The 21,586-nt window shown below is 34.4% G+C and overlaps 2 protein-coding genes across 4 annotated transcripts in view; one reads left to right on the plus strand and one right to left on the minus strand.

The window, feature by feature from the left end:
• Window positions 1–7,489, minus strand: part of LOC145255626 (tRNA-specific adenosine-34 deaminase regulatory subunit adat3-like) — a 73,427-nt gene extending 65,938 nt beyond the window's left edge. For 2 of the 3 annotated variants that reach the window (XM_080114149.1, XM_080114148.1), the window contains exon 1: window positions 7,217–7,489. The gene's annotated coding sequence lies outside the window, so the exon portion shown is untranslated. The remainder of the gene's footprint in view (window positions 1–7,216) is intronic. The other variant, XM_080114152.1, reaches the window with a different exon arrangement.
• Window positions 6,303–21,586, plus strand: part of LOC145255627 (uncharacterized) — a 76,992-nt gene continuing 61,708 nt past the window's right edge. Inside the window, exon 1 of the mRNA XM_080114154.1 lies at window positions 6,303–6,985. Within this exon, the coding sequence (XP_079970280.1) occupies window positions 6,971–6,985 (15 nt within the window). The 5' untranslated portion in view covers window positions 6,303–6,970. The remainder of the gene's footprint in view (window positions 6,986–21,586) is intronic.

A 21,586-nucleotide genomic window follows, 5' to 3' on the forward strand; every position in this document is an offset into this window, starting at 1 on the left:
ACTTGTTCTTTAGATAGAATTTACATCTGGGGTGCTTCAAGTATAATTGCTCCAGATAGATTTTGCCAATGTTATTTTTCCTCCAACAAAATTTGCATCTGAGGTGCTTGGATAGATTTTTTCATTCTTATGATATTGCCTATTTAGCTACAAAAATTTACATCTGGGGTGCTTCAATTATAATTGATCCAGATTTTAACGTTCTTTATTTTGATATTGCCTTTCCTTCTATAAAATTTACATCTGGTGTGTTTCAAGTACTTTGTCATTCTTTCTTTTGATATTGCCTTACCCACACCTCTCTGCCAAATTAACCAATCCCACGACTCCACGGCTTGATTTGAACTTTTAATCTCATTTATTTCATCTAAGCTCTTCCTCGTTGTCAACGCAGTGTTTCTATTGTCCATTGAATTTATTGGAAACATTTTTTTCTTGTAACAGCAACGATCATCCCTTTTCTCTTCTAGATGCGAAAAAAAAAAAAAAAATAACAAAACATAAATGAATAAAATAAAATAAAACATTTTTCATAATAGTTTTATTTTGTTGAATTCGTACTTGATGACACTTTTCTATCCCGCCCAAACCTCAAAAATGAGATTCTACTTTTATGTGTGAACACTCTGATAAACTTGGGAAATGAAAAAATAGAAAAAAGAAAAGAAAAAGAAAACAATTATTTTACTGGGGGGGGGGGGGATCAGTTTTGCGTATAAATTTGTATAATGATCCTTTTTTTTATTTTTAATTTTTTTTTACAAGGTGGTCACCACTTATCAAGGCCCGGAAGCCACACAGGGATAAGGGTAATTGTAAGTGCAGTACGTTAGTGTGGATATTTAAAGTGTCTACTTAAGGGGGCGTTTCATCAGGAATTTGTTTACGTTAGACTTGAAGACATCCAAGTTGTAGTCAGGTGGAAAACAGGCAGACGGAACAGAGTTCCACAGGCGTGCAGTTCTAAGAAAGAAGCTTTGTTCATGGAATCTAAGTTTTGATTTAGGCATAGATAAAGAGTGGGAAAAGTTTTTGACAGTGGATTCAGCTAGACGAGTGTTTTTTGTAAAAGATTGGCGAGGGGGGACCAGAGATTGGAGTTCAGACGAGCGCCTGCAATGGAAATAACGATAAAACAAAGATAGGCTTGCAACGTCTCTTCTGTGGGAGAGAGGTTGCAGGGAAGAGAAAAGGGCATCCCCACTAAGCGACGAAGTCTATTTTGTACTGTCAAGGCAGGATAGGCTGGTTTTAGCAGCTCCTACCCATATATGGCAGCAATATTCCATCCTTGGACGTACTTGGCTTTTTCTCATATATACATATATACCCACATACATATATGTATATATATACACATACATACATACACACACACACACACATATATAGTAAGTTATAAAATATATATGGCAATTAAGCTACACAGAATATTCCACGTTTCATCCACACTAGGATTTATCAGGCTTATATATATATATATATATATATATATATATATATATATATATATATATATGATGATGGCAACGTCTTGTCAGACGAGTCCCACTCCCTCAGTCACTGAAAGTCCATGTGTCCGATGATGACTTTTCAGTCCTACCAGTGACTTGCACACCCTCAAGCAGACATGACACTAAAGACGGCTTTGAATCCGTATCATCGTGCACTCTTTGTGATTAACAAGACCTGCCTTAGACAACAGAGCTCGATCACCTCGCAGATCCAAAAATCTCCATGATTGGGTGGCAAGGTTTGGCATTTCCTACCTGCTTTCTTGAGCTTCACTTGGTCTATCTTAGCTGCTTAAAAGTGTTCTGCATACCTGTATATCAGTGCCCGCCACTGCTTGCGATCATACGCCAGGGACTCCCAACTGAAAGCTAACCAGACTCTCCTTGATGCTACCACAAAAACATTTTTTGGGGGCTTGTGCTGGGGTCTTTTGCCAAAAAGGAGCTCACCATAAACCAACTGTTTTGGGAGCTGATAGTCATCAAGCCGAACAAGATGACCCAACGCATCTGGTTCTTAATAACATTGGTAGCAATACTGGTTGGTTTGGCCTTCTTTAAGACGTATGTATCAGGGACAAAACTATCCCACTTTGAATTAAGAATGTGTCTAAAGCAGTGCTGATGAAAACTCTTGAGCAATTCTACATGTGACCGGTACAAGGTCCATGTTTCAGAGGCACAGAGTAAGAATGGCAATACATATATTTGATATACTGACATTTTAGTTGTTAGAGTTAGATCATCATCAGGCAAGAATCTACCTTGTAACCTTCCAAATGTGTCTGATGCCTTGCTGCTTCTCTGTCTTATTTCTGCATCAAGAGTGCCATCATTTGATAAAGGTACTACCAAGGCAGAGAAAACTTTTTACGACTTCAAGACATTTTCCATAAACGCAAATATCAGGTTCCACATACAGATCACCAGAAGTGGGCTGTACATGTGTAACGGGATCTCCCAGGTAGTGCCAAATATCCTATACAGCTAGATGAAGATGGGAGAGGATGAGATATGGTCAGAGGGGGCATGCTGACACTTGGTCAAGGAAAAACAGATGTTTATGAGATTTCTGTCTGCCAGAGAAGAAATAGTATCTTTTTCAATGAAAAGAAAATATAAAATCTGATAATAGGATTCGTGGAATAAGATGTTGTTTTTCTAGTTGGATTTGGTAAAAATGAATTTTAACTACTAATTGAGTGAGACAGGTAGAATGACTTGGATTCAAAAGGTCTGCTTTGGTGTCTGGGAGATGTTGTCATTTGGGTCCACCTGTTGTATTTAGCCACCAAGCCAGTGATAAGTTAGTTGGACAGATAAATAAATAAATTGAACCTAGGGAGAGATATGGTCATGAAAGAGGAAGAAGAGGCCAGTTTTATAAAAACGATTGGCTTTTTAGAGTTAGGGTCCTTTTTTTTTACTGGCTGGCATCGAGGCGTGCACATCGCTCACACCCCGCCTTGGGGGGGGTGCAAAACCCTCATAGGAGCTAAGTTGAAAGGCTCTTGTTCTTAGCTGGGAAATTAATTAGAGGAACTTAAGTTATACAACCTGCATCATGAAGCTCGGATTAAGAAACTCGACTTTTAAACAAGCGGAGAACGATTTCTGAATAATTATTTTGTTGGTTTTTACGAAAATGAACCAGAGTTTTTCTTTCTTTCTCGATTGCCGGCCTGAATGAAGATGCAGTTTATTTCAGGTATGCCCTGACGCCAGATGATGAAAGAGATAGACTGGATCCAGCACGAAGCCAGAGTGATGACCGAAATTGACAATGTTACCACACGGACTTAGAGTCATGCACATTTCGCGTGCCCTGAGCAGCAGAAAAATATTTTCTAGTGACCAGTGAGAGTCTGGTCACCCTTGAGGGGTCCACCACTAGACAAGTAAGAATGTAGCCCTGCTGGGTTGCATCTATGGTCCTGTGAGCTGGGAGTGATGAACACGGCCAGAAGTACATCACAAGTATGCTCCCGTGAACTAGGATAGCGACGGATGCGGCCCGGCCCTCTGACAAGAGCGGGTGTTAGGGTTATACATGACCTTAGTTTTCTTTATGCTGTTAGTCCAAAGCAGGTATGAGCATTCGTGAAGACATCCATCACTAATTGCATATCTACTAGAGGAGTGTGTCACCAGGCCAGGATCATCAGCATACAACAGTTCCCTAACAAGTCCATCACTAACAAGTGTCTTGGCTTGGAATCTTCTGAGGTTGAACACCTTTCCAGTCATTTGGAATCTAATATAAACACGCATATCGCAATCGTGGAAACCATACCAGAGCACAGCAGTTAGAGTGAAAAAACTGTTGGTGCAACCAAATGTTCACCCAAAAATTGATTAAAAAGTTTTCTGAATGTCTGAATACTCTTTATGTAAAATTTCAAATGTTTAGACCCAAAATTGGCTGAGTAATTTGGTAGAAATCGCAGAGGTCAAACTTTTTTTTTTTAACATTGACCCCAATTTTGACCTCTTAACATTTATTGTTTTGGGCTCAAATCAAATTAAAAAGTTTGATCCATGTCCAAGTAACCTACATCTACAATTCCAAGTGTTTAGACCCAACAATCGCAGAGGAATTTGGTAGAGTTTTCAAAGGTCAAATTGTTGACCTTTGACCACTTGACAGCCAAATTTCTGGCTGAAAACCGATTGAAAATTTTTTTTCCCAATTCTCAATACCCCTTATGTCAAATTTTTAGTCTGTAAACTGAAAATTGGCAGAGTAGTTTGGAAGGGAAATGTACACACACACACACACACGCACACGCACATACACAATTTCACTTTTATAGATATATAGATGATACTCCTGTGCCAACTGGGAATTCCAGAAAAAAAAAATTTTGCGTCCAATTTTATACGCGCACGTACACGGGTTCGGTCGACGTATTACTTGTTTCCCTTCTGGTTTGATGCCACATTGTTTCCACCCCCACCCCCACCTCACCTCATTCTTTACAAAATGTTTCTTTTATTAAAGTGTTATATAAAAAATTGGGGGCTCTTAGCAATAAAAAAAAAAAAAAAAAAATTGTGATATTTTGGGATAGGATTTTCAAGTTAAATTCAAGGAAAGACCCCCCCCCCCGAGTGAATGTGGTATTGTGGTAATTGAGATATTTCTAGTTAAGAGTAAGATAGACAATTTTAAGTATTTGAGACCAAAGATGACCAACGACACCTATTTTCCCCACACTTTTGAATGGCCGTGTGCCGAATTTATTTATTATGTACTATTTTTTTTATATTTTGTGCAAATAAATATTTCAAGGTAAATTTTATTTACTTTCCACCTTAACAATCAACTTGCAGTGACGACTTTTGTAGTTTTTCAGGTATGATGAAAACGAATATCGCATTTAAGTTTTCCGCAAACATGTAGTTTTCTGGATATTAATCGAAATATACGCATGCGCTTGCACATACAACAATGGCCACTAATGATAACATAAAGGAATTGCATTGCTTAGTATCCAGAAAACTACATGTTTGCACAAAATTTAAATGCGATATTCGTTTTCAGCATACACGAAAAACTACAAAAGTCGTCATTTTAAATGCGATTAAGGTGGAAAGCCAGTAAAAATTGACGAAATTCAACTTTTACAGTATCTTTTGTTTATTAAATTGTTAAGTGAAAGTACAGAATAGTTAGCTCCTCCCCATATTAAGAATTGGTTTCTAAATGAGGTCGGTATGCAAAAATAAGAATCGTGATATTTTTTGAGGTAGGATTTTCAGGTTAAATTCATTTTTTTCCGGTATCTTTTCTTTTTAAATTGTTAGGTGGAAGTACAGAATAGTTACTCCCACTCTATGTTAAGAATGGGTTTTTAAATAATATCGGTCGGTATTTTGCATATGTACCCTGCTTTTTTTTTTTTTTTTTTTTTTTTTATAGCAACGAGAACCACTTTGTAGAAGTTTTTCTTGTTGTACTTCTTCGGGCTACTGTTCTCATCTTGTTTGTTTGTTTTTGTTTTACGGCATATGAACCCTTTTCAGGTTATTTAATGCCGAATCTAGTGGTTTTGAAGAACAATTTTTTAATAGAATATATATGTATATATTTTTTCAAGTCGGTTTCTATTTAACCTATAGTTGGGACCCTAACAGATACTTACCACTACTCCGGGTCAAAGTGGACTTGGGAGCAATGACAATTAAAGGGTGGCTCCACACTCCCCAAAGCTCGCAAACTGGGATCTCACCATCGGATATAGTTCCTGTTCTCATCTTAAGTGTTATTTTCACAACGTTTCGGTCGATATAACCTCCGACCTTTTTCAGGTGTATCTTGTCGAACTCTGGAATCTGCACGTAATTTTGAACGGAACATTTTATTTAATCCACGGAGATAGCATGTTCTCGTTCTCATCAACCATGATTGGGTAGAAGTCTTGTGTAATTCGCAACTGACTTTTTGAGATGTCCGCCCGCGTTGGAGATTGAACCTTCAACCTTCACAAGAGTATAACGAAAGCATGCTCGCTACGGTCGTGGATTTAATGAAGGGTTTCGTTCGAAATTTCTGATTCCCGAGTTCGACAAACTTTGCTTAATTCGGTGGTCTAATGCGAACCGGTGTGTAAACGTGATTATGCCGTATGAAGATGAGAACAGTAGTCCGAAGAATCTAATCAATCCTCATCTAAAAAAATTCAGAACCGCTTTTTTTTTTTTTTGTGTGTGTGTGTGTGTGTGTGTGTGTTTTCTGTTTACATTACGCTTGTACATCAAACTGAGAATTCCAAAAGTTTTTTTTATTTTGTTGATGTTGTTGTCAGGCCCGGTATTTTGCGCGAACGTACCTGCCAAGTCGTCTGTGCAAGATACGCTGGAGGTTAAAATGAGGGGAGGGGATGCTATCCAATAATAATCATTCTAAGAACTGTATTTTTTTTTCTCAGTAAATGAGTAAGTAAGTAAGTAAGTAAGTATGCAAAACAAATAACAAGCCGTTACATACGTGCGTTAAAACGAATTGGTGCGTGCAACAGTGCAACACATAACAATTTGGTCCTAATAGAAAACACAACAAACGGCGCTTACTCGGAAAGCGAACGAAATACGCGCAGAGAGTACAAAAAGGAAGGTCATTCTGATTGAACAACGTATCATCGTTTGTATCGTCGGCGTTTTTATGTCTTTTTAATAATTTTAAAAAAATAAAAATAAAATGTGTTTTTAGAATATGAAAGTTTTCACTTCACGTGAAATTGGAATTACCAATAACAATATCAACACCAACAACACTCCCCAGTATAAAACCGAACTCTACCCCTTCATACTGGCATTACGACCCGAGAACACTACAACTACGACGGACATTCAGAAGTTTGTGAAAAAGAAAAAAAAAGAAAAACTTCACGCGACCTCTTCTTCACCTCTCTTAACACCGCTTAGAAAGAAACAAACTTCCAGTTGACGCCATCATGCCTGTTACTAAGGTAAGTTGTTGTTGTTGTTGTTGTTGTTGTTATTTACTCAGTGAGTAAATTATTAAATTACTAATTAACTCACTAGGAGTAGTAGTCATACAGGCCATCATCAAACATTTCTCTTTGAGAACATACAACTTGTGGTCTCGAGTGTGAGTGACAACAAGTCCCCCTAGATTTCCAGTACTCCATCTCTTACGATAAACGTTGCAGATGGATTTTGCGTTAACAGCCACTTACCATTGATTTCTCGTTGGCAGAGCGGCCATTGGTCTTCACTGGAATTTGGGTGGTAAAAATCCTCCCAAAGGTCCCGGTTCTCTTTGCACTCATTCAGCGGAGGTCTGGCTAGTGTTTTCTCTCCTCGGTCTTTCTATCCTCTTTACCCCCCCCCTCAGCAGTTATTTGGTGTGGCGTTAGTTTTTTGGAGACACAAAAAAAAAATTGAAGAAAGTTAGAGGGCAAAGGAACTTACAATTTCAGTTTTCATAATTCTATTATTATTATTATTATTATTATTATTGCGCACGTATGGAAACAGTACCCCCATCTTTTTTTTTTTTTTTTTTTTTTTTAACAGCGCATTATTATCGAATGGACAGTAGTCTACCAAACAAAGAACATTTTTAGAAAGTCAATATTTAAATATTTGTAGGGGGTGCTCAGTTTTTAATGCAACGTTCTAGTATCACCCCATTTTACAATTCGATGTTTTTAGGCCAAATTTCGCGAAGTTAGCCTTTTTTTTAGTTTATTTTTTTTTTTATTTTTTTTTTTTAGTTTGGCCTTTTTTTTTTTTTTTTTTAGTTTGGCCTTTTTTTTTTTAAATTTCGTTTTTTAAAATAATCTGAAAAAAAGGTCAAACTGACTGCTAAAAAAGAAAAGGTTTAAGTTGCGAAGTTTGGCCTAAAAAACGTCGAGTGGTTCTAAATTGGGTAATCAATTTACTAGAACGTTGGATTAAAAACTGAACAGCCCCTACAAATGTATAAATATTGATTTTTTTTTTTTTTTTTTTTTTTTTTTTATATAATCTGGTAGACTAATGTCGATTCGATAATAATCAGCTGAAAAAAAAAAGATGAATATAAAAAATAGAGGGGGGGGGGCAAGATTATTCAGGTCCGTAAAAATTTAAGTTGATAACGTTTTGTGTCGAACATGAAATTCTAACTAAAAGAGACTTTGTTGGCCTTCTAAGTGAAATATGTATTCTTTTCTTTCAAAACACTGAATGCGGATGCGCCGCATCGCAAGATGCGCCGATGATGCGATGATGCGCCGCCGATGCGGTCTAGTATCGAAGAAATATGTCAGAAAATCCAACAAGGCTTTGGAGGATAAATTTTCATAATGGGATAGATGCTTCACTATTTATGCACTTATGTTACCGTGCTTTTTTTTTTCTTTTTTTTTTTCTTAATCGTATTTTCAAGTTAAATTCAAGTTTTACGATATCTTTTTATTTATTTATTGTTAGGTGAAAGTATAGAATAGGTACAAAACTCCCCCCAATGTTAAGAATGGCTTTCTAAATAATAACGTTCTTATGTTAGCACGGTAACATAAGTGCATAAGTACCAGGATATATTCTGGAAGTCCGTTAAAGAAAAGTACAACTGGTTGTTGGTCTTATTATTGTTTTTTTTTTTTTTTGGTGCTTGTTAAGATAGTCGACAGATCGATTTTTTTACATTTATTTTTAAGCAAAAACAGTAAGTACTTGATTGATTGTCATGTCGAAAATAGTGATATATCCAAAAATTACGAAAATTCATCTAGTAGAAAATTATTTATAGTTAAAAGTAACTTTTACGGAAAAATGGGGGAAATTGTGGTAAATAAATAAATAAAAATATGCGCGCTCGCGCGTACAAAACATCCAACTCTTTTAACATTAGTAATTACATTGCTTAATACCCGGAAAACTACTTATTTGCGGAAAATTTAAATACGATATTCGTTTTCAACATACCCGAAAACCAATTGTCATCATTTTAAGGGAAAATATGGTACTCATCATGCTTATTAATCCGTGCTGAAATAATAACGTTATTATTTAAAAAGTCATTCTTAACATGGGGAGGGGAGGGTGTTTTGTACCTATACTGTACTTCAACCTTACAATTGAATAAAAAAAAAAAAAAAAAAACATATCATAAAATTTGGAAATACGATTTTAAAAATAGCGCGGATCAGTAAGTGCATTAGCACCGAAAATATTAATGTGGAAACCAAATAAAAATTTACCGAAATTGCCTTTTCCCTAGATTGCGAACACAGAGGACATACTCAATACTCATCTTCCTTTTCGCCACTTTAATAGCTGACGTACTGTTTTTTAAACCAGCGATAGATTTTTTTTTTTTTTTTTTTTACTAAAAACTACAATGTTGTCCTACTCGATGAATTGTTACCAACTTTACAGAGAACGTGAACCCTGCGTAAACGGTGTTTTTACTTAATGATTGCTCCCGGAAAGCGTTTTCTTTCACTTTCTTCGTATATATCTCAGACTTTTTTTTTTAAATCGCTCTCGTATATTTATTTCATTTTTTTTATTTTTTTATTTATTTTATCTTTTTTTTCTTTGGGTAAATTTGATTCATACTTTTATTTCGTGCTTGTTTTTATTTATTTTTATTTCATTTAATTTTAATTTTTTTAAAATTATTTTCTCCACTAAATATTTTTATTTTTCTGTTAAATTATTTATTCATACATATTCAAATAATGCCCCTGCTTTGGGGGCCTCAAATAGTACCTTCCAAAAAGTTTTCGTGCTTAAATAAACAAAAGAAAACTTTTTGCGCATGCGCTTCTTTCAGGGAGCAAGCATTAAATAAAAAACACAGTTTAGACAGGGACCACGTTCCCCGTGAAGTACCGATGAATTTTCTTATTTTTGGATATATTACTATTTTCAACATGACAAGTCAGTACTGTCGTTTTTGCTTAAAACCACGTTTTTTTTATTATTATTATTATTATTTTTAATTCCAAGGTAATATTTTCCAAAGGTGGAAGCAACTAATGAAGTAAATTCTCTATTGATCATTATATTGTACCCAATATATAATAATGGTTTCAAAAATTAAAAAAGAAAATATGACTTGGGTGCCATCAGCTAGAATCGAAACCAAAATATCTAGCGCTCCAGCATCATTTGTTATCTTCTGAGCAACCAACATATGGATATAAAAATTCTTAAAATTAATTGACATTATCGCATAAATGTATATTTGCGCATGTGTAGAGAAACATTTTAAGTCGACTTACATCTATAAAGTTCCAATTTTATTAATTTTGACACTATTTTTATTAAACCAAATTGAATTTGTTCCACAGGTCCAAATCCTCCTATATATCAAGTTTCAAGCCTGTAGACCAAAAAGTGACAAGGTAGTTTGGTAGAGACCATTTCTCACACAGGCAGACACACAGATCGACAAGGTCACTTATATATAAGCATTAAAAGGTAATGTAACATGACCCTAGAAGAAGTTCCCGATGATGCTGGTTAAAATAGAGCAGAGAGGGAAAAGATGACAGCATTAAAAGAAACTGGAATCTTCGGAAGATTTCCATCATTCCAGTAATTATAGGACCAACTGGACTCATGAAAAAGAATTTCAAAAGCTATCTGGCAGATATACCCGGTGAACCAAGTGCAAGAGAGATTCAAACAATTGCACTTAAAGGGACGGTCAGAATCTTAAAAAGATATCTCCGTTGGAATGTATGAGATAGCAAGTGAATGTTTGGCATCCAGTAGGATGCCCCATCTCCAACTAGAACAAAATAATAAGAAAATTGAAAAAAAAAAAAAAAAAGTAGAAATAAGATTTAAAATATAGGACATATCCTAGAGCGGAGGGGAGGGGCACGATGGAGTTATGGAGTCTAGAATAAAAGAATGTCAATACAAATACAGTAGACCCCCGGGATACGGTGGCCCTAGGATACTTTTTTTTTCTTTTTTCTTCAGGTTACGATGTGAATTACGATGTTTTTCCGGCCCATGGTTACAGTATTTGCCCCGCTTTATTTATAATGTTATTTGATTATATACATGTGTATTATAAACATAAACGTAGATTCCATAAACAAAGTTTCTTTCTTAGAACTGCACGCCTGCGGAACTTCCTTCCGTTCGCCTGCTTTCCAGCTGACTACAATTTGGTCGTCTTCAAGTCCAATGTAAACAAATTCTCGATGAACCGTCCCCTTAAGTAATCCAATTTACCAAATTTCCACTACTAACGATTACTACGATATTATCCCATTGACTACTGTACACCCATTTGCCCTTATCCTCGAGTGGCCTCCTGGTCTTGATGAGTGGTGAATTCTATGTGTAAAATAAAAAAAAAAATACGGTACTGTATTTTGTTACTAATATTTAATACCGTATCCCAGGGTTCTACTGTAGTGGAATCAATATCTTTCCTTTTGTAAAAATTAACAACGTACATTTATTTGTGCATTCATTATTATTGTGGACTGTTATCCTTAACTTCGTTGTTGCACCATGTTTTGGCCAACTCGTCCCCTGGCCTTCTTCAGGTGATTAACTGCGACTGGATAGAAATGTTGAGTCTTATAACTTACCCATAGTAATTACTGCTTTCTATATTCTATGTAATCCGAAAAAGTCTCTACCTCTGAATATTTGGTCTACAGAGTTGAAATTTGATATTTGGACCGGTAGCACATTTTCGATTTGATTTTTAGCCAATTAAATAATTGTTAATGGAGTCAAAATTGAAAAATGAATAAATTGATAAATTAAAATTTATAGGTTAAACAACGTTATTTTTTGCAGTTTTTATATACATATTGATTTAGGTCATACGCTCACGGATATGGTTTGGAAAGCTATATGTTTTGATTTCAATTCTAGCTAATGGTACGCGAGTCATTTTGTCACATATTATTTTTATTTTTTTAAATCTTTTGAGCTTCATTTTTTTTGTATATTTATTTTATTTTTTTTTTTACGGACTGTTATCCTCATCTTCATAGTTGTTCTTGTTTCACCATGTTTCGGTCAACTCATCCTCTGGCCTTCTTCGGGTGATTAACCGCAACAGGATAGGAATGCTGAGTCTTGTAACTGTATCCCCAATAATTACTGCCTTCCATAGTTGCTGTTGTCTCGCCACATTTCGGCTAACTAATCCTCTGGCCTGCTTTGGGTAGGATTGAAACTGCTATCCCTAGACAGTGCTCGCCTGGAACTGTAGAGACTCAATATAATCCTGCATAATTCTACCTGAAGAAGGCCAGAGGATTAGTTGGCCAAAATGTGGCGAGACAACAACTATCTTGGCATCATTGGGTATCAGATCAATAAGAAAGAAAATGGGAAGAAAGTGGAACAGGACCTCTTTAGGCCATGATAAACTAAATGCTTTTCATCAGAAGAGAAGAAACACTGGCATTATACTAGTATAAGGACATACAAATAAAACCGGTTTTAAAACATTTAGAAATGAAAAACGTACAAGGGGCAAGAAATAATGGGATTTATTGAAAAAAGATAAAAATGAGAATCGAAAAGAAAAGGTCGGGGGAAAAGAGTAGAAAAAGAAAAAAAATTAACTAAAAGCAAGCCTTGTTTTATCGTTATTTCCATGGCAGGTGCTCATCTGAACTCCAATCTCTGGTCCCCCCTCGCCAATTTTTCACGAAAAATACCCGTCTAGCTGAATCCACTGTGAAAAATTTCCCCCACTCTATCTCCGCCTAAATCAAAACGTGGATTCCATGAACGAAGCTTCTTTCTTAGAAGTGCACGCCTGTGGAACTCTATTCCGTCTGCCTGCTTCCCACCTGACTACAACTTGGATGTGTTCAAGTCCAACATTAACAAATTCCTAATGAACCGCCTCCTTAAGTAAACACTTCATCAAATCTCCACACTAACGTACTGTACTTGCAGCAATAACCCTTATCCCTGAGTGGCTTCCGGGTCTTGATAAGTGGTAACCACCGTGTATAAAAAAAAGAAAGATATATATACATGTATTTCTGTGGAAATATGATTTTTTTTTCAATTATATTTCACTTTTTATATATACAAATCCTTTAAGAAACTCAATATAAAAATATATATATATAAAATATATATAAAATATATATATATATATATATATATAAAATATATATATATATAAAATATATATATATATAAAATATATATATATATAAAATATATATATATATATAAAATATATATATATATATATAAAATATATATATATATATAAAATATATATATATATATAAAATATATATATATATATATAAAATATATATATATATATATAAAATATATATATATATATAAAATATATATATATATATATATAAAATATATATATATATATAAAATATATATATATATATATAAAATATATATATATATATATATAAAATATATATATATATATATATATATAAAATATATATATATATATATATATATATAAAATATATATAAAATATATATATATATATATATATAAAATATATATATATATATATAAAATATATATATATATATATATAAAATATATATATATATATATATAAAATATATATATATATATATATATAAAATATATATAAAATATATATATATATATATATATATATAAAATATATATATATATATATTTTATATATATATTTTATATATATATATATATATATATATATATATATATATATATATATATATATATATATATAACACTATTAGTAAAAAGAAAATAGCTGTTTAGTGGATTTAGCTTTGTTTGTTTGTAAACAGGATATATTGTTCTGTTATTACCTTGAAGATGAGCGAGCTGAGACTGGCTGAGTGCCCAGAACCACGGCCACCGATATATCTCGGTGGCCGTGCCAGAACTCCCTGCTAATGACGATATAACACAGCTGATATATGATACTCATACCTCGGTAGTAAGGGGGCGGGGTATCTTGCGATGTTAGAGCTGGCAATAAATTGTAGAACATATCTTGATTTCACTCTAAGCATGCAGAAAAGATGTTGCGAGTCTATCTCTGCTCTGTCGTTACTTTCATGGTAGGTTCTCGACCGAGCTCCAATCTGTGGTCCCCTTTCCTCTGTAAAATGTTTTGTAACCAATACCCGTTTAGCTACAACATATACTCGTTTGTCTGGAAGAAAAGTGTAGTATCTGTTCTGATACTACATTTCACCTTTTCTGACCTCGATCAGTGGCGGAGAAATCCTTCTAAATGGAGACAATTTAAGTTTTTGTTCCTATCCAGAGTGCCCCTTCTTGGGGAGCTGGATTTTCCCCACATTAAAAACCGACCTTGTGTCTAACTCTGCCCTCATGGGGAGGCAAGTAACCCTCAACAATTTTCCTCAGTCTCTATCCATGACTAAAACTAAACGAAAATTACATGAGCAGAGAATCTTTTCTAGGACTGTCCACCTTTGGAACAAGATACTGCGGGGCTGCTTCTCAGCTGACTATAACAGGTCGTGTTCAAGTTCAATGTAAATAAGTTCTTGTTGATTCGACCTCTTAAATAACCAAGTACTACCAAAATTCCACAATTGATCATCATGGAGTTGTTTAATAACATTTATCCTCGAGTGGCTTTTTAGCCTTGATAAGTGGTGACTTCGAAGTAAAAAAAAAAAAAAATTGCAATGATTTCCACCACCTTTTGTGCTCTAGAATTTATTTTTCTACATAGTCACCACCATTCTTAATGCACTTTTACCAGGAATTCAATGACGCATCTCTGCTTCTGGAGTACGACCACGGCAGGGGTTGCTTTCTTAGAGTCTCACACCGTCAATATCCGTAACAGAGAGATGAAGCTTCCAGGTCATGAAGGAATACGTTCAGTCATTATAACATTGCAATTTGCAATCCCCTCTGATCGATTTGGATGGAATAAAAAGAAAGGAGGCATTAATTTTGGAACACCTTTCTCTTTCCTTCTGTTTCTCTTTCCTTCTGTTTCTCTCTCTTTCTCTTTCCTTCTCTTTCTCTATATATCTTAGTCATCCACACACAGTACTGTTTCACTGTATCATAGCTCATTAGTGCAGCTAGACCAGCACCTTTTTCTAGCCAGGGATTGAACCGACAGCCATTGAGTTGATTATCTCTGGCTCATGGGATCAGTGCTCGTAAATGATCTCCTCGAATATCCTTTGAAATAGATACTCGCCCACTGCTTTTAGAGTGGTCAAGCTGCTTGTTTATTTACAAACAGCTAACCTTGAATTAATATCAATCAAGCAGTGGCTGAGATGCATTTAAAACTTGTTCTACTCAAGGATGGGGGAGGGGGCTTAAGGGGAAATATGTTTATTCAATTATATTTCACCTTTTATTTATACCAGTCCTTTCATTTATGAAGCTCGATGTAACTACAGAGCATATACAATTTGGAATATAGACTTTTGTCATTCATATATAATATATATATATATATATATGAGCAAACAGTTAAACAAATATGTTGAAAAACACTTTGAAATTAGTTAAAAACATATTTAATCTGAAAAGGAAACACTAGATAAATGGATAATCCTTAATCTGCGGAGTTTCGAAGAAATACTTTCCTTCTCATCAGAGGGTAGGAAATTAGCAAAATGCGGGATCGGATTTTGCATGGAGAAGTATTTGATATTATAAGCTCTATTTCCTATTTGGTTTTATCGAGCTTTTACATCTGCCTGAGATAATTTTATAAATATTAATTCTTTAATATTTATAATATACTTTAATTTTACCATCTTGAATCATTTTGGTAAATTTAATTGTAATTTTTATTATATATATATATGATTACTTCATTTAATCACATAAATTAATATACGAAAGTATAAATTTATGCGTAAACTTTAAGTATTTACTTCGACAGTACTAAATACGTAGGTAGAGCTAGGTAGTAAGTTATAAAATATATATGGCGATTACACTACACAGAATATTCCGCGTTTTATCCACGCTAGCCTGATGAATCCTAGCGTGGATGAAACGCGGAATATTCTGTGTAGCTTAATTGCCACATATATTTTATAACTTACTACTATATATATATATATATATATATATATATATATATATATATATATATATATTAGACGGCCTGTCTACGTGATATGTCTGCTGTGACCTATATCCTCCTACAGGCGATTATAATTTCAACCTATCGCCTCTTCTCCCCCTCTCTTCCCCACTTCCTTTGCCTTTTTTTCTTTTTTTTTTATTTCTCTCCTTTTTCCTTCCTCTTATCTCTGTCTCTCTGCCAGACATTGCAAGTTTATTTCTGTGATTTTGTTTATTTTTGTTTTGTTCATTGCCTAGATGTATTGTTTTCTATATTTTTTCTTCAATATTTAAACGGGGGGGGGTATCTTAATTTTTAACTTATTTTATTTTATTTTTTAATGTCATGTGATTGCTCTCCAGACTATAACTCCTGTGAACTTTCTCCAACATCCATTAAGGAGTGGACGTAAAAGCAACATCCACTGATGATGTCTCTAGTTAGTTATAACTAGTTGACTGAAACATAGTATAGTGATACCTAAATGTTTATATATATATATATATATATATATATATATATATATATATATATATAGTGATGAGCATATTTATTGGCACGGTAAAATAAAAGTTAAATTTTGTCTAATAAATTCTAAAAAAGGGATTAAATTAAAGAAAATAACAAAGTATATTATGTATTTTTAACTGGCCTTTCCGATGCAGCAATCGGATTTTAGAAAAAATAAATAACAAAGGAACAACAAACATAATTGCAAAAAACCCTTGTTCAAAATTATTGGCACGGCTTTGTTTTTCTTTTAGTATCAGTATAATATCAATCAATTTCCGGTTTACGTGCTTTCTGAACTTTTTTATAGCCATATTATGCTTGTTTAACGCTAATTCAGTGAATAATTTTTTTCAGATAATTTTTAGATAGCGATTTATTTAAACTATTATAAGTGACTAAATTATAATTTTCAATCGCCATGGTTAAAACTAAGGAACACAGCGAAGACGTCAGGAAGCTTGTTGTAGCATGCCATACCAATGGGGAGGGCTATGATAAGATTTCAAAGAAGCTAAACCTTCCCAAATCCACTGTTAGAGCCATAATAAACAAGTTCAAATCGCAAGGCCACGTTATGAGTTTAGAGGGTAGAGGGAGAAAAAGGATTCTTTCCCCAAGAGATGAACGGAAAATTGTTCGACAAGTAAAACAAAACCCAAGGATCTCTGTTGGGGAGATTGTTGATGAACAGAGCACCTCTGGAGTGAATGTATCTCGACATACAGTTGGTAGAGTTTTGAAGAGAGCTGGTTTAAAAGCATGTCGTCCGAGAAAGACTCCCTTATTGAAGCCTATGCACCTGAAAGCAAGGCTAGCCTTTGCAAAACGTCATATTGATAAAGATGTTGCATTCTGGAAACGTGTTCTATGGACTGACGAAACGAAAATAGAGTTATTTGGCCATAATAAAGTGTCTTATATTTACAGAAAATCTGGCGAAGCTTTCCTGCCTAAGAACACCATACCCACAGTGAAGCACGGTGGAGGCAATTTGATGTTTTGGGGATCCTTTGCTGCCTCTGGACCAGGGCGACTTGTTAAGGTCACAGGTAGCATAAAAAAGGAAGATTATGTTAAAATATTGGATGAAAACCTGAAAGACTCTGCTAAAGAGCTCTCACTTGGTCGTCGTTGGTGGTTCATGCAAGATAATGACCCAAAGCATTCGGCTAAACTGACTAAGAAATGGCTTGAGGACAATCATATTAATGTTTTGGAGTGGCCATCACAAAGCCCAGACCTTAATCCAATTGAAAATTTATGGAGAACATTAAAATTGAGGGTAATGCAAAGGAAGCCTAAGAATCTTATTCAATTGGAGGATTATTGTCAGGAAGAGTGGGCTAAAATTACTACTGAAGAGTGCAACAACTTGGTTGTAAACTATGAAAAGCGACTGAGGAAGGTAATCAAGGCCAAAGGCTATACAATTGATTATTAAATAAATCGTGCCAATAATTTTGAACAAGGGTTTTTTGCAATTATGTTTGTTGTTCCTTTGTTATTTATTTTTTCTAAAATCCGATTGCTGCATCGGAAAGGCCAGTTAAAAATACATAATATACTTTGTTATTTTCTTTAATTTAATCCCTTTTTTAGAATTTATTAGACAAAATTTAACTTTTATTTTACCGTGCCAATAAATATGATCATCACTGTATATATATATATATATATATATATATATTCGCCCACATATGGAGTATTGCTGTCATATTTGGGCTGGTGCATCGGCTACTAGTCTCTCGCTCCTTGACAGGGTTCAAAAGAGAGTCGCAAATCTAATAGGCCCTAAACTGGCATCTAAGCTTCAGCCTCTGTCCCATCGACGAAACGTTGCATCCCTCTGCCTGTTCTACAAGTATTTTAATGGTGAATGCTCTGAACTGCAAGCACTTGTGCCCCCACGACGTGAACACCCTCGACAGACCCGACAAGCTGCAAAATCCCACCCCCACACTGTAGAGATCCCTACATGTAAAAGATCTTTCTACTCCGGTAGTTTCTTCCCCAGAACCGCTAGTCTTTGGAATTCCATTCCAGATCACTGCTTCTCCAACTGTACTGACATGCAGAAGTTCAAGTGCAACATGAACCAACATCCCGCTGCCCAAATCCCTACATAGTACCCCAGTAGTTGTTTCCCCTGATAGTAGCCCCCTACACCAAAGTGGCAATGTGCCTTGTTTGGGGTGAAAATGTAATAAAAAAAAAAATATATACATATATATAAATTTGAGGTTGCTATTTTCCAGAGGTAAGGTAACCAACGAAGAAATAGGTTAATACAAGAGTGCTCAATAACGGAGTAGAGCAAGTTACACTTTCAATTTGTTTTACATAAGCAGTAATGTGTTGCTACACAGTCATGAGCATGTTTCGGTCTTCTAGTATTTAGTAACTAGAGACCTGTTCAAGGAACAACGCTTATGTTCAAAAGCAGAATTCTTAATGAAAAATTAAAATCTACTTTCAGCAAAAGGTTTCTAATAAAAAAAGGGTCAAGAGATGAAGTTCATCTGTGCGGAGAACTAGGTTGATTAGGTGTGGATTTATTTATTTATTTTTTATGTTGGGGTTAGGGAATGAAGTTTTGGGCGGCTATAGATGCTATCTGTAACAAGTGTTTGCTCTGTCTGCTGCCAGTCTAAAACCTAGTGTATTTTAGTTCTTTATTTATTTTTTTTCTTAGTATTTTGATGTCTTTTTGCGAAAAGGTTAAGATTCACCCGAATCTTTTGACCATTTCTTGGACTCCTAAGGATCGATTAAGGGGGGGGGGAGACATAAGAAAGAAAGGGGAAGGAGGGAAAAGACAAAGGAGGATGGCAGAGGGAGATGGAGGAGAAGAAGGAAGAAAGGGGAAGAGAGGGTAGGGGAAGAAGGGGCCATAACTTTTTTAATAGTGGTAGTTTGTTTTCTCTCGCTTTACCAAAACCTGTTATCCTAGACCACCTTTGCCATTACATTTCGTGAGTTTTATGTTTGTTTATTTATAAATTTGCTATTTATAGTCTTAAACGTTTCGTAATAGTAATAATAGTAATTGCAAACTCAGAATGTGTATCATTACTAAACCTTTAATGATCAAATGCAGTCATTTGTTATGACAGCATTTAAAAATGGAGGGTGACTGATTGGGAATTCTTTTGGAGTTATTTGCTATTAACTAGCAATGACATTACTTTATTGAAGGTTATATTAATTATTTGTAAATAAAATAGTAATACATAGGATCTTGTACATGTAAATAAAAACTGCACACACACACACACATTGTAATGTTACATAATTCCCTGAAGTAGATGCACATCTCATGAGTGTGTAGCGACATATTACTTTTTATGTAAAAACAAATCGAAAGTCTATATATATATATATATATATAATGAAAGTGAACGTGCCTGTCTGTGTGTGTACATTTCCCTAAGCAATAACTCTGCCAATTTTCAGTCTACAGACTCGAAATTTGATATACAGAGTACTGCGATTTGGGAAAATCGATGTGATCGGGTTTCGGCCAGAAATTTGGCTGTTAAGGGGTCAAAGTTCAACGATTTGACCTTTGAGAACTCTACCAAACTCCTCCGACAATTTTGGGTCTAAACGCTTGACAGTTTAGATATTGGTTCTTTGGACATGGATCTAACATAATAAATTGATTTGAGCCCAAAACAATAAATATTTAGGGGTCAAAGTTAAAAAAAAAAAATTATCATTTTTTTTTTTTTTTTTTGCTCAACATACACCTCCAAACACCCGGGCAACGCCGGGCACCCATTGCTAGTATATCTATAAAAGTGAAAGTGTGTGTATGTCTGTGTACATTTACCTACGCAATAACTCTGTTAATTTTAAGTCTGCAGACTCGAAATTTGATATACAGGGTACTGAGATTTGGGAAAATTGATGTGACCGGATTTCGACCAGAAATTTGGCGATTAATGAGTCAGAGTTCAACGATTTGACCTTTGAGAACTCTACCAAACTCCTCCGACAATTTTGGGTCTAAACACTTGAAATGTTAGATAAAGGTTCACTGGACATAACTTGATTTGAGCCCAAAACAATAAATTTTAAGGGGTCATAATAGGGGTCACAGTTTAAAAAATTGACCGCTTTTTTTTTTTTTCTCAACATACACCTCCAAATACCCGGACAACGCCAGGCTTAAATATATATATATATACACACGTTTATATGTAATTTAACTGGTTGTGGCAGTTATTATATATGGATAAATAACAAAGTTTTCATTTAGATAGTTCAGTAGTACGATACTAGAGTTATATTTTTCTGTAAAGATACCACGTTAATAGGAGTAGACACACAGGTATCTACTCATTTTCAAAAAATTTGTTACAGCCCCCTCTCCCCCGATGTTAGCATATAAGAATATAACAGTTCATCAAATTATAATTTGCACAACATACCAATATATATATATATATATATATATATATATATATATATATATATATATATTTACCTATAAGTATGGCTAACAAATTATAATTTAATGGCTGTGCCCCCCCCCCAAAAAAAATTGACAATTATAAGCAGAACGACTCATAGAAATCTATCTATATTCTTTTTTCATTTTAAGATACTTTTATAGAAATGTTTCTAGTGTGTCACAAAAACTATTTTTAAGTGTCACGCTCATACATTATTTCCATAGCTAATATAACATACTGATCCAACGGGTCGCGGGTAGTCTAGTGTATATATATAATATATATGTATCCTAATATCGAGACGCAATAAAACACATATATATGGATATATCTATACTCGTAGCCGAATTGATTATTGAAATGCTCATATCTTTGGTTGTATGGACGAAACTACCTGCAAATTTGCATGCTTTTTGAAGATTATAATAATATTCTATGGGTAAAATTTTATGACAATTGGTAATAAAGAACCTATATTTTCAAACCCCAAAAATATGCCCAAATTCACTTACATTTGTATATATAGTGT

This window comes from Euprymna scolopes, chromosome 31 (assembly GCF_053919585.1).
Source record: "Euprymna scolopes isolate OS-2025 chromosome 31, ASM5391958v1, whole genome shotgun sequence".
Lineage (NCBI taxonomy): Eukaryota > Metazoa > Mollusca > Cephalopoda > Sepiida > Sepiolidae > Euprymna > Euprymna scolopes.